Here is a 12,847-nt window from a genome sequence, read left to right as displayed (position 1 = left end):
TATATGTCAACTTTTTTTTGTTTTGTCAACTTAAAAACGGATTTTTATTCAAAAGACCATTTCAACAAAAATTGAAAGATAGAGATATTGTGTAGAATCTATATATGTAAAGGTTACAATAGTCAATAGTATAACCCTAGGAGTCTCCCATGTACTACCTATATATAATGTCCTCTCTCAAGATAATAAGACATAAAGCCTTCTATTTTATATGGTATCAGAGCCATGATACCTAAACCTAAATTTTTAACTCAAATATTTTTCTTTTCTTCTTACCGCCGCTTGCAATGTCGACCTCCTCCGGTGAAACCATTGCCGTGACTGATTCTCAAAATTTGCTCACCATCAACATGACGAATGTTACTAAACTTACTGGCACCAATTTCTTGATGTGGAGCCGTCAAGTCCGTGCTCTCCTCGACGGCTACGATCTCACTGGTTATATCGACAACACCGTTGAGGTTCCACCGCTCACTCGGGTCGTCGCTGGCGTCACGTCTGACAATCCTGACTACAAGATCTGGAAACGTCAAGACCGTCTCATTTACAGTGATCTCCTTGGTGCCATCGCTGTGTCTGTCCAGCCGCTGCTCTCCACCACCACGACATCAGCTGAGATTTGGAGCACTCTCTCCTCGATCTACGCAGCTCCGAGTCGTGCTCATGTCCAACAGTTGAAACAACAGATACAAGTTTGGGTCAAAGGCAAGAAGTCAACCGAGGAGTACTTTCAAGGTCTCACTACCCGGTTTGATAAGTTGGCTCATCTTGGGAAGTCGATGGAGCTCGATGATCAGATCGAGAAGATCCTTAAGGGGCTTCCAGATGAATATCGCCGTGTCATCGACTAGCTTGAAGGACGTGAATGTACTCTTTCGTTACCTGAAGTGTTTGAGAAACTTCTTCATCATGAAGTTACGTTGAAGAATCTGGTCGTAGGTTCTCCATCACTTCCCGCAACAGCGAATGCTGTTCATGTTCATGGTCACCGTGAACAGTCAAGCTCTCACAATCGCCAACACCAGTCTTGGCAACAACAACAACAACACTCGTTCCAACCGCGTCATCACAACTCTGCTCCGCGCGGTTATCAAGGACGCTGTCAGATTTGTGGTGTTCATGGCCATAGCGCTCGTCGTTGTTCGCAACTTCAACTCTCCGGTAGCCACTATAACACGGGCTCAACCAACACACCGTCTCCTGTTTCATGGCAGCCCCGTGCTAACCTGGCTGAAGCCAATCCATGGATTCGTGATTCGGGAGCAACGCACCATCTCACAACGGATTTAAGCAATCTCTCTCTTCATCACCCATACAATGGTGGTGAAGAGGTCACTATTGCCGATGGTACCGGTCTTTCTATCTCGCATATGGGTTCCACACACCTTCCTACTCCCTTAAAACCTCTTAATTTAAATGATGTTCTTTATGTACCTAATATTGCCAAGAATCTTATTTTTGTATACCGTTTGTGCAATGCTAATCAAGTTTCTGTGTCATTCTTTCCTACTCATTTTCAGGTGAGGGATCTCAAAACGAGAGTCCGGTTGCTCCAAGGGAGAACAAAGAATGAGCTGTATGAGTGGCCAGCCGGAACATCCACATCCCCAACCTCCATGTTTGCTACACCAACATCCAAAGCTTCTTTACCCTCATGGCATTCCAGACTTGGCCATCCCTCTCCTCCCATTTTAAATTCTATTATTTCTCAATTTTCATTACCATGTTCTGAGTCCACAAATAAACATTTTCCTTGTTCTCATTGTCTTATCAATAAAAGCCATAAACTTCCTTTTTATACAAACACAATTTCTTTTACACACCCTCTTCAATATCTTTATTCTGATGTATGGATGTCACCTATTCTTTCCAATGACAATTTCAAATATTATTTGGTCATTGTGGATCACTACACTAAGTACACTTGCCTATATCCTTTGAAGCAAAATTCTCAAGCGAAAGAAACATTTATCGCTTTCAAAGCCTTCGTGGAGAATCAATTCAAGACAAAAATCGGGACCCTTTATTCAGATAATGGTGGGGAATTCGTTGTTTTATGGTCGTTCTTGACGACTCACGGCATATCTCATCTCACAACGCCTCCTCACACACCGGAACACAATGGCGTCTCCGAACGGAAACACTCTTACATCAAGCTTCAGTTCCTAAGACGTATTGGCCGTATGCGTTCGCTGTCGCGGTGTATCTGATCAACCACATGCCTACCAAGATTCTCAACAATGTCTCTCCTTATGCCATGCTATTCCAACAACCTCCGAACTACTTGAAGCTTCGTGTCTTCGGGAGCTTATGTTTTCCATGGCTTCGGCCGTATACGACGCATAAGCTTCACGATCGTTCAACTCCATGCGTGTTTATGGGTTATTCTTAAACCCAGAGTGCATATCTTTTTCTTGATATTGCATCGGGACGTCTCTACTCATCACGCCATGTTCAGTTTGTCGAATCCAGTTTCCCGTTTGCATCATCGTCATCTCCATCACCATCACTGTCGATCCCAGATGTAGTGGTTCTCTCTCCACCTCAGGCCGTCACTGTTCCGCTGCAGTCACTCATACATGCTCCGACCTGTTCTCCTCCGGCTCCGGTTCCCTCTGATCGCTCACCGTCTCGGTCTCCTCCGTCTCCCGTGACGACAGCACCTTCGCTTGTTCGAGGAGACAATGAGGACTCCTTATTGGGCCGTCCAGAATCCACAAGCCCACTTGATTATGTTGACCAAACAAGCCCACATCCACAAAGTCCATCAAACACTTCACCATCGACAACACCAACTTCACCCGTACATTCACCACAAGCCTCGTCTCCGTCCTCTCCTTCACCGCAACCAGCACCACAACCACAGCCTCAACCACAGCCTCAACCCCAGCCTCAACCGAACCCACCACCTGCTAATCCTCCCGCAAACACTCACCCGATGCAAACCCGCCGGAAAAATAACATCACCAAGCCAAAAACGAAACTCAGCCTAATCGTCTCATCCAACAAACCAATGATTCCTACTACATTACCCAAGCTATGCGAGATGAGAAATGGCAAAATGCATTGGGGGAGGAAATGAATGCTCAAATACGTCAACACACATTCGACTTGGTGCCTCCCTCACCGGATCAACACGTAATTCCGACGAAATGGATTTACACGCTTAAATACTTGCCTAATGGTTTACTTGACAGGTACAAAGCTCGCTTGGTGGCTCGGGGGTTCAATCAAGAATATGGACTAGACTACTCGGAGACATTCAGCCCGGTGGTCAAGTCGAACACCATTCATTTGGTTCTTCAACTCGCGGTGAATCACTCTTGGCCTATTCGACAACTTGATGTGAATAATGCTTTCTTGCATGGCACGCTAACGGATGAGGTTTACGTTTCTCAACCTCCTAGTTTTGTGGATAAGGATTGCCCTCATCATGTATGCAGATTGAATAAGGCTTTATATGGCCTCAAACAAGCACCTCGGGCGTGGTATCAGGAGTTAAAAACATACTTGTTGCGCCTGGGCTTCCGGAACTCAATGGCGGACACGTCGGTGTTTGCTTATCTAAAGGGTGGTGATATTGTCTACACTCTGGTGTATGTAGATGATATTATAGTTACTGGAAGCAGTTTACGGCTCATCACCGGCTTCATTGATGCTCTTTCTCAACGCTTCTCCTTGAAAGAACCAACACTTCTTGGGCATCGAAGTAACTCGTACTGCTCAGGGTCTTCATCTAATGCAAAGGCGATATATCATTGATCTCCTCACAAAGACAAACATGCTTGCTACGAAACCAGTCTCCACACCAATGCCGCCTTCGCCAAAGTTATCTCTTCGGTCAGGTAATCTCTATGACGATCCCGCTAAGTATCGCATGGTTCTTGGTAGTCTCCAATATTTGGCTTTTACAAGACCGGATATTGCCTACGCTGTCAATAAGCTGTCTCAGTTCATGCATCGCCCCACTGACCTTCATTGGCAAGCTGCTAAACGAATTCTTCGTTATCTCGTCGGAACTGCCTCACATGGTATTATGTTTCGTGCCAATACACCTCTTAATCTACATGTGTTCTCAGACGCTGACTGGGCAGGCGACATTGATGATATGGTCTCCACAAATGCTTATCGCATTTATCTTGGTTCTGCTCCAGTCGCATGGTCCTCGAAGAAACAAAAAGGAGTAGCTCGATCTTCCACCGAAGCAGAGTATAGAGCGGTTGCTAACACCACTGCTGAGCTACGTTGGATTATTTCTTTGCTCACGGAACTTGGAGTACGCTTAACCAGGTCACCCGTCATCTATTGTGATAATGTTGGTGCCACCTATCTATGCGCAAACCCGGTGTTTCATTCAAGGATGAAAGACATCGCTCTCGACTACCACTTTATTCGCGAATACGTTCAATCGGGTGCTCTACGAGTTGCTCATATCTCTACGAAGGATCAACTTGCGATGCCCTCACAAAACCACTGCCAAAATCACGGTTTATGGAATTGTCAAATAAGATTGGAGTGACACAAGCCCCTCCATCTTGAGGGGGCATGTAGAATATATATATGTAAAGGTTACAATAGTCAATAGTATAACCCTAGGAGTCTCCCATGTACTACCTATATATAATGTCCTCTCTCAAGATAATAAGACATAAAGCCTTCTATTTTATATATTGAAACATTATTGTAAACATGAAACATGCGGATTACATGACAAAATAAACGTTATCAAACAAAGGACAAAGTAAAACCCAAAACGGTAGTAAAGTAGACAAACATATAGAAGTCTTGTTCCTATTTAAAAGTAGTTATTATATTCTTCACCAGCGATGAAGAGTTGGTACGAGTTCAAGAGAGACTTTCTTAGTTATGGCAAAAGCTCCGTCTTCTTCCATGTCGATGTCATTGGTTGTCATGCCATTGGGCAAACTCCAATCGAAGAAGTAAAGAAGGTTAAGAAGGCCGAGCTCGACGATGTTGATCCCCGTGGCCATCCCCGGACAGACCCTACGTCCTGATCCAAACGGCAATAGCTCAAAATGCTGACCCTTGTATTCGATAGGGTTATCGACAAACCTCTCGGGGATAAACTCATCGGGTTTTGTCCAGTTTTTGGGATCACGTCCAATCGAGTAAGTGTTGATTTGGATCATGGTGTTCTTGGGAATGGTGTAGCCTTGAATCTTGATGTCGGACATTGTTAGTCTTGGGAGCAAGAGAGGAGCTGGTGGGTGTAATCTGAATGTTTCCTCTATCACCATCTTCAAGTACTCAACTTTCTCTAGGTCTGCTTCTGTGATTTTCTCTTTGTTGGGTCCTAGCGCTGCTCGAATATCTTCTTGAAGTTTTTTCATCACTCTCGGATGTCTGTTTAGCTCTGTCATCGTCCATATCATCGTGATGGATCCCGCATTCACTCCAGCCAAAAACACATCCTGATCAAAATGATATATGTTAACTTGCTTCCCAAGCTATAATATTTTCCCTTTAAGTTGCCTTTCTAATGTAAAAAATTTGAAGATTTTAGTAAAGGATTATTTGTACTCACCGACATGACTCCTTTGAGATGGTCTTTGGTGACTTTGTAAGGACCGAATTTAGTAGGGTTATTGATCATATCCAACATGACACTAATGATGTCTGCGTGATCTTGGATTATTCCACTCTTCAAATGATCATCAATCACAAGTTCAAAGAAATTGTTGAGTTTGTCAAAGGCTTTTTTCACCTTGGAATGCTGACCGGAGACCCGATCTATGATCCACCCTGCAGGTAAGAAGTCAGCAAACGCCACGGAGCCAAGGTTGACCTCCGACTCAAGCACCAAATCTTCCACTGTCTCCATATCCACAAAATCGCCGAAATTTTGTCCAAAAGAAAGTCTATTAATGATGCTTGCCGCAAAGGTGAAAATGACTTTCCTCAAATTAACTGGTGAAGTAGGTCTCTCATAAGCAGAATTTGATACCTTCTTGACCAACAATGCGCTCTCTTCCTCTCTAATAGACCTGAAAGATTTGAGCTTTTTCGGGCTAAAGAGCTCGAGCATGGCGATTTTCCTCATCTCTCTCCAGCACTCACCAAAAGGAGCGAAGCCAATATCTTGACAGCCGTAAGTAAATAACTCGCTCCCCACCGTCTTAGGTCGGCTACAAGTCTCAAGATCATGAGTCTTGAGCACTTCCTCAGCTCCTTCTTTGGAAGAGACAGTGATCACAGGGACTACCCCAAAACGAAGATATATCACAGGTCCATATTCTTGGGAGAATTTGTGAAGAGATTTGTGAAGAAATCTTCCAAGCTGGTGCAAGTTTCCTATGATCGGAAGACCCGTAGGTCCCGGAGGAAGCTTTCCTTTTGACGGTGAGAGCTTTTTAAAGAAGATCAAAGTGAGAGGGAGGAGTAAGAGAAAACAAAGGAAGATAGACATTTTCTTGTCTTTTTTTTATTGCCTAACTTTCTTCTTCTTTATGTTTGATTGAAGTGAAGAGTAAGTAATGAGTTCTCAAAACGCCCATATATATATAGAGCCATGCATGGTTTCGACAAACAAAAAAAAAAGAGAGAGGCAATGCATGGTACTTGGGTTTTGACTAAATCAAAGTTTCCATACTCAAGCTTCTATATATTTCCCTTTATTTTACTCTCTTTTGTTTTTTTTTTATTTTCACCAATTAACAAAGTTTGGGTATTATATCAGGAATAATATCGGATGTATATAATATGTTAATATAGAGATAATTCCTAGGAGAATGTGGTAGAATAGTATAAGTTGTCCTTATCTAATGCCTTTAGCCGACGGTATAGTCTTGTGTTATTTACCAATAAAATTAGAGTCTTGTGTTTGTTTCAAACTTTCAACAAAGTGGAGCGCCATTTTATTTTGTTTGGAGTTATTCTGGCGGGACGACTAAGATCGAGATACTCGATTAAAACATACTGTACTTCGTAAAAGAAAATTGTATATGACGAGAACCTGTGGATACATACAATATCTGTTCAAATATTTCTTTACGAGTATATGGAATTTCACAATTTGGTTTACTTCAATTCAACAGTTCGACTTCTATGTATTGACTTTTAAACGATTGAAGATTTTGTCTTTGTCCCCCTTTGGAAGTCACAAGTTCTTTCCAACGTGTAGAATATCAGAGCGATAACTTGCAACGTGTAGCTTGTTTAAAAAGTTACTTCTTCATTTTTGAATATAGTTTTTTTTTGTTAACTCGTTTTTGAATCTTCGGGATGAAATATTGATAAGATATTGGAAAGGCTTTTGACTAGTACTGCAGTACAGTTTTGTTGTTTTTTCATTTTAGTGAAATACAATTTTTTTTTTTTCATACATAAATGTTGAATGTATTCAGAGCTGGATTCTGCACCCCCCAAAAAAGAGAAAAAAGAAAGAGTATTCAGAGCTGGACACAAAAAAAAACAAATTCTGAACAAAAAAACTGAAAATTATTGCTAATGGGGTTTTGTGAGAATTGTTTTAAGAGTATGTTTTGGGAGTTTCTAAACAAACTTAAAATTGTGAAAACGCTTTTAGTTATGTATATCGTCTTTTTTTTTTTTTTTTTGTCACGTCTACCCGTTAACATCTTTATAAAAAGGTCTCTCTACACATGAGATTTTAGTTTTCTTTATTAATTTCACAACAGCTGCTAGAGAGTGAAAACAGTGACAAAAAAAAAAAAAAAAAAGATATTTTTTGCTACTTCTTTATTTCTCAAGAAGTCATTTTCTGTTCTCAAATTTTATTGGACAGCTTTTAAAACATAATGTTTGTCAACTCAAACCCAATTACAAAACTTATATAAATACAGAGTATTGTACATATATATAAATATAACATATATTAAAAAAAAATGTTATCATTTGTCTATCCTAATTTGTTTTGTATTGTTCTTTATTTCCTATGCATATGCAAAGCGCAAAATATAAGTAAACCTGATTCACTGGCAAAAGAAATAGACAACAAAAGAAATATACTTGGTAAAAAAGCCCAAAAGTCTATGTAGTAGATATGTTATTGGGAGATTGTATTAAATAGTCTTTTCTTCAAGGAAAAAAATTGTCAAGTTATCCAACGTGCTTATTACAGGGTTACGTACTAGTAATGAGGCATTTTATAGCCTGACGACCCAAGATTCATTTTTTCGAGGCCCCTATCTTAATAATAATAGTGGTCTTTGTTGAAAGATTCCGAGACTATTCTTTACGTACGTAAAAAAAAATTTGCGACTCCGATGTTTTTCTTGCGATGATATACCATTGTTAACTTAAACAGTCTGATCTTTTTCATACTATTCCTCAAAGTAACACATTAACTTTTTAAACTCGTACGATTCTGTCATTCTCAATTCATTTTGTTATCTTCACTTAAGCGTTTATATTATTTTCTTTTTGAAAGAAAAATTTAAGCAGAGAAATATATATTTCCCCAATTTCATGAATTCGTGTATATCTCTTTTGACCGGGTACGGTCCGTTAAGTCTACTGTAAAACTGTTATATATGTCATCGTCATGAATGCGAATCTTGTATTTACTACTAGAACTAGACTACAAGTCTACAACATGTGTTTTTAAATGCTGACAAACAAAAAAATCTTGCAGACTAATCAAACATACATCGAAGTAGACAATATTCTGATCTAATGAGTATTGATGACGAGGTATAGAAAAGAAAAAAGACAAAAAAAAAAAAAACAAATTTGGGCTTGAGTAAAAGAATTAAGGCCCAAAATTGTTTGTGTTGGACTATTCAGGTCCATCTTTTTAGGTTCAGTCGGCGACTATTCATCTCTCGTCGTCGCCATTCATTCACCGGTTCCGGTTCCGAAGCGGGAATCAGAGGTTGGACGGCGCTTCCGTGCTTCTTACAAATTCGCTTCTTCTTCCTTCCTTCTCCGTGCACCGCACCGACGAATTAGGGTTTCTTCTGTCTCTTCACTCAGGTTTGTGCCTCAACGACTGCTTCACTTGTAGCTTGATCCTTGTTTCTCGAGCTTCTGCTATTGATTTTAATTCGTTTTTTTTTATCTTTCAATTTTTGTTTTCCATGATCAGATCTTAGCCAAATTGAGAACAACGACTTGAAACTTAATCCTCAGCCTCTGAACCTGTTTGAAACATTGACTTGATTCTTTATTCTTATTGTTCATCAATGGTTTAATAGTTCGTAAATCAAACTTTGATTAACCTAATAACTTGTTCTAATGATTACAACAAAAAATTCAATCAATTTGGTTTGGACAATGACTTGATTCTTAATCCTTAGTCTCTGAACCTGTTTTATTGTTTTTTTTTTTCTTGATCTGTAAGTTATTCTTTACTTGAATTTAGCATGTGATTTTGATAATCAATAGTAGAACACATGTAAATCTTTGTGTTTCTCCAATTTTTCATACTTTTGTTTTGGTTTTGGTGTATGGTCAGGGATGAATCTTTCTCCGTTCAAGAGAGATATAGATGAGCTCATTGGCGAGTTTGTGGAGGTTCTTTTCCTCAATCTTTGTTTATTAGCCCTTAAGTAAAAATTTTGAATTTCACTTCTTTCTTTTCCAGTTTTTTTGAATCTCTTCTGGTTTTGCATACTAGGGTGATTTGACAACGTTTGCTGATATGAAGAGCGTGTGGCTATCCCGAAAGTTTTCTTATATATATGAAGCTAGTCCTAACAGCAACTTAGCGTTTTTCATGCAGTCGCTATATGCGCATACCATTGGTACGTTTTGGTTCACTTCCTGGATTTTTTGGAGCTGCTGTTTGTATTCACCCTGTTGCTCCCTAGTTTCTTAGCTAAGCTCACAAGCCAACCTTTATATCTATACAGGTCACATGGTTAGTATTGATTCTTTTTCACGGAGACTTGGAGGTCTTTATTGTCTCTATTGCCTTCATGAGATCCAACCTTTTAAACCCAAGTTCAAAGTTTATATCTCACTTCGTAAGTGTTTTACCTTTTGTCGTTTCTTGCTGTAAGCTTTTGTAATGTGTACTTAACAGTTGGATGTATCTATCAACTTTAACTACTTTCTTTCTTTAACCATATATTGTGAATGTGATGTGAGTCATTTGACCAATTCTTTCGAAGTTCTCCTTATTGTTAGTACTATACTAAACTTGTGTGGTTCTCATCTTGTAGAAGAGCTTGGGAAATTTAGGGATCTTGTAGTCGAGGCAAAAGATAAAGGTGTAGAGATAGCTGCTGCTGTGGCAAAACAAATGCTTGATAAGAACATGTTTATATTTGGAGCTGTGGGTGAAGATTCTGCAACCAAGAAACTTAATCAATTAACAGAACTACAGAACGCACGAGTGCGGTTTGCCTATGATAAGTATGTCACTTTTTTTCTTTCTTAAAAGTTTTTTTTTTTTCAGAGGACTAACAACTCGTAGTTTTAAATAACCTTTTTAAGTGATATCATTCTCATCTTGACTTGAACAGATTACTCTCTGAAACCGAGATCGAGCAATTTATTCATTTGGATATGGTGAGTACGAAATTCTTAAAAATCTTTGAAGCGTTTACAATTCTCTCTTGCTCTTGCCTAAAGATAGTGGACAAAAAGCATATGTCCAACAGTTTGATTTTGAATTTTACTAAAGTATTCTATATTTTACCGTGTTGCTGCTTTTGTTATTATCAGGGTAACGAAGTTGATCTGAGTTCCCTACATAAAAGGTCTTTAGATTATGCAGAGGCCAAAAAGCGTGCAATCAAAGGTATGCTATACTTCATATGAACTGTTTTTTGCAGTCAAATTTTTTTATTTTCATTTCTCTAAGTATTACCATTGATGTTATTTCCCTCCCATCCCATTTCATTATGTTTATACCCCTTGTTCTCGTAATGTTAAAGGAGCAGGAGAAATAGTGGAGATTGAAGACATAAAGCACATATCAGAAGAGAAAGAGTTGATGGGAGAGAAAGTGGAGAGATTGAAAGAGGAATGGGATTCACAAAGAGTTTTATTATATGAACAAACCAAGCTTGATGGTCTTACTAGGACACAGAAACTATTGAAAGATGTGGAACATGATGAAGATGATGGGTTTGATGAGCTTGATCACTTACTTTCTCAGAGCTGATTTCGACATTTGCAATCACCGTTTAAAGATTAGGATGCGTGCAAATGAAAAAAGCTCTCTGTAGATATGGCATTTACAGGTAGATTTTGATGAATTTTGCTATTAACTCTTTTATCAATGATAATCTTTTGTTTAATCAGGTAATGTGAACAGTCAGGTTGCGTCAGAGAGCTAGTACAAATACAATCTCATTAAATCAAGAGAGCAACATGCTGCTTAGTAAAACAAGGTGATTAAGAATGTTAATCCCGGTTTGCAGTTTTATGGTAATTAACATGTTGATTAGGAGAATACGTATAATTGGTTAGTAATAGTTTGACAAGGTGATTAGTTAAGAATGTAATCCCGGTCTGCGATTTCTAGTTGTTACTTGAAATGAGGCAATGCTATGTTTCTTTTCTCCAACAGCTTCTCGAAACTTGATACAAAACTAGAAATCTGTAGTTCTGATTCTATAACCTGTAATTTTATTGTCGATTATTAGTTTTTAATTTTATTGAAAGTGTCGATAACAATTGTGTTTAGCGAGTCTAACACTCAGGCATTATTGTCTAAACTCTAAAAACAAGAGATGTTAAAATATCGATCGAAAACACAACACTCGTAACAGTTTCTTCTTTTGATCTTACCAATCATTAGAAGACTATAGCTTGTTACCTGAATCGGTTCTGCCTCAAAAGTCTGGTGATATCCAGCTTTGAGTTTGTGTGAGCAGTGTTTTGATGATGAACTCGGTAGCATTTATAAAAGGTAAACCCACATTAACAAAAGTGTATGTATGTAGATGTAGTTTACATGGTCAAAATACGGTGTATATAATATGGATTCAAAGGCAATCAACGGGAAGTATGACACCAACTCCAATAAAAAAACCAACAAGAAATATTGAGATGTTAAGTTAAAGCTTACACGAAAACAATCACAATAACTTAGAATTGTGGTGGGCTATGTCTTTAGCTGATAGGGCCACCTCCAGTTGTATGTCGTATCTTCTGAAGCCATATACTGTATATATAAAAACGCATATCTCAAGCAGATACAGATGCAAATAAGTACAAAGGAGAGAGTGCAAGAGAGTTTAAGGAATTCTTCACCTTGAGTTTCCTCGGTTGCTACGGTTGGTTCAAGGTTACTTATCCATGATCTGCATCCCATCACCAAAGCATAGATGGTCGCCGCACCAAGATAGTTCATAAGACCGGTTTACCGAGATAATTAATATAATTGTAATGCTATTTTAAATTTGTGGAGGAGTGAGGACAATGTATTACACATGCACGAGGGAAACACACAATAGATAACAATGAATGCGGAGCTAAAAAATGAAGAAAACACACCGTTTGCATTGCATGGTTGTAAAATGAATACATGACATGTACGCAATTACTGTACATTCTTTTTGCTATTAAGTGTTGTATTTATTAAAAGTCAGACCAATGTTACAAACTTTATAATTAAAGAGTGAAATAATTGAGACTTGAGAATATACGGTCTAAATCGAAACACCTAGACGACTACGTAAGAAAAGAGATCAAACTAATCGCAAGGAACAAGATCAGTTGTAATTACTTTTTAACTTCCAAATAAAAATATCAAAAAAAAATAGCTAACATGAAAATAGTGTACGAGCAAATAACTGAATTATTTATAAGCTAGTTTCGTATATTAATTAGGTTGAAAGATTCGACAATAACGTGAAATCGTCATAGAACTTAACTCGTCCTCTTCCTAAATGTAAAACAAATTCCCTAATCA

General features: G+C 38.7%; 2 protein-coding genes and 1 long non-coding RNA gene across 7 annotated transcripts; 1 reads left to right on the top strand and 2 right to left on the bottom strand.

The window, feature by feature from the left end:
- Positions 1-4,635: 4,635 nt before the first annotated feature.
- Positions 4,636-6,489, bottom strand: LOC104784043 (cytochrome P450 71B5-like). The gene is made up of 2 exons (XM_019244763.2): positions 5,546-6,489; positions 4,636-5,432 (listed from the first exon to the last, which is right to left on the bottom strand). The coding sequence occupies exons 1-2, from the start codon at positions 6,425-6,427 to the stop codon at positions 4,818-4,820; spliced, it is 1,497 nt and encodes a 498-aa protein (XP_019100308.1). The 5' UTR covers positions 6,428-6,489; the 3' UTR covers positions 4,636-4,817.
- Positions 6,490-8,752: 2,263 nt separating this feature from the next.
- Positions 8,753-11,588, top strand: LOC104781182 (uncharacterized). Of its 5 annotated transcripts, XM_087510563.1 has the most exons (10): positions 8,810-8,955; positions 9,068-9,122; positions 9,437-9,495; positions 9,599-9,725; positions 9,834-9,947; positions 10,146-10,338; positions 10,449-10,494; positions 10,651-10,726; positions 10,863-11,171; positions 11,246-11,588. In XM_087510563.1, the coding sequence occupies exons 3-9, from the start codon at positions 9,439-9,441 to the stop codon at positions 11,090-11,092; spliced, it is 843 nt and encodes a 280-aa protein (XP_087366689.1). In that variant the 5' UTR covers positions 8,810-8,955; positions 9,068-9,122; positions 9,437-9,438; the 3' UTR covers positions 11,093-11,171; positions 11,246-11,588. The 5 variants fall into 5 exon arrangements, with proteins under 5 accessions (XP_087366686.1, XP_019100307.1, XP_087366689.1 ...); XM_087510560.1 differs by lacking the exon at positions 9,068-9,122 and having other exon boundaries at positions 8,753-8,955; XM_019244762.2 differs by having other exon boundaries at positions 8,807-8,955; positions 10,863-11,588.
- A 265-nt stretch (positions 11,589-11,853) lies between these two features.
- Positions 11,854-12,321, bottom strand: LOC147946106 (uncharacterized). Its single transcript, XR_015597045.1, has 2 exons — positions 12,187-12,321; positions 11,854-12,097 (listed from the first exon to the last, which is right to left on the bottom strand). It is a non-coding gene; the product is annotated as an uncharacterized LOC147946106 (long non-coding RNA).
- Positions 12,322-12,847: the final 526 nt, after the last annotated feature.

This window comes from Camelina sativa, chromosome 4 (assembly GCF_030686135.1).
Source record: "Camelina sativa cultivar CO46 ecotype springtype chromosome 4, ASM3068613v1".
Classification (NCBI taxonomy): domain Eukaryota; kingdom Viridiplantae; phylum Streptophyta; class Magnoliopsida; order Brassicales; family Brassicaceae; genus Camelina; species Camelina sativa.
This window is presented reverse-complemented; position numbering and strand designations above follow the sequence as displayed.

Coding starts and splice junctions, on each gene's coding strand:
- LOC104784043 (XM_019244763.2), bottom strand. CDS start 6,427: ATGTCTATCTTCCTTTGTTTTCTCTTACTCCTCCCTCTCACTTTGATC. Junction 5,433..5,545: donor ATCTCAAAGGAGTCATGTCG/GTGAGTACAAAT, acceptor CATTTTGATCAG/GATGTGTTTTTGGCTGGAGT.
- LOC104781182 (XM_087510560.1), top strand. CDS start 9,439: ATGAATCTTTCTCCGTTCAAGAGAGATATAGATGAGCTCATTGGCGAG. Junction 9,948..10,145: donor CAAAGTTTATATCTCACTTC/GTAAGTGTTTTA, acceptor CTCATCTTGTAG/AAGAGCTTGGGAAATTTAGG. Junction 10,495..10,650: donor AATTTATTCATTTGGATATG/GTGAGTACGAAA, acceptor TGTTATTATCAG/GGTAACGAAGTTGATCTGAG.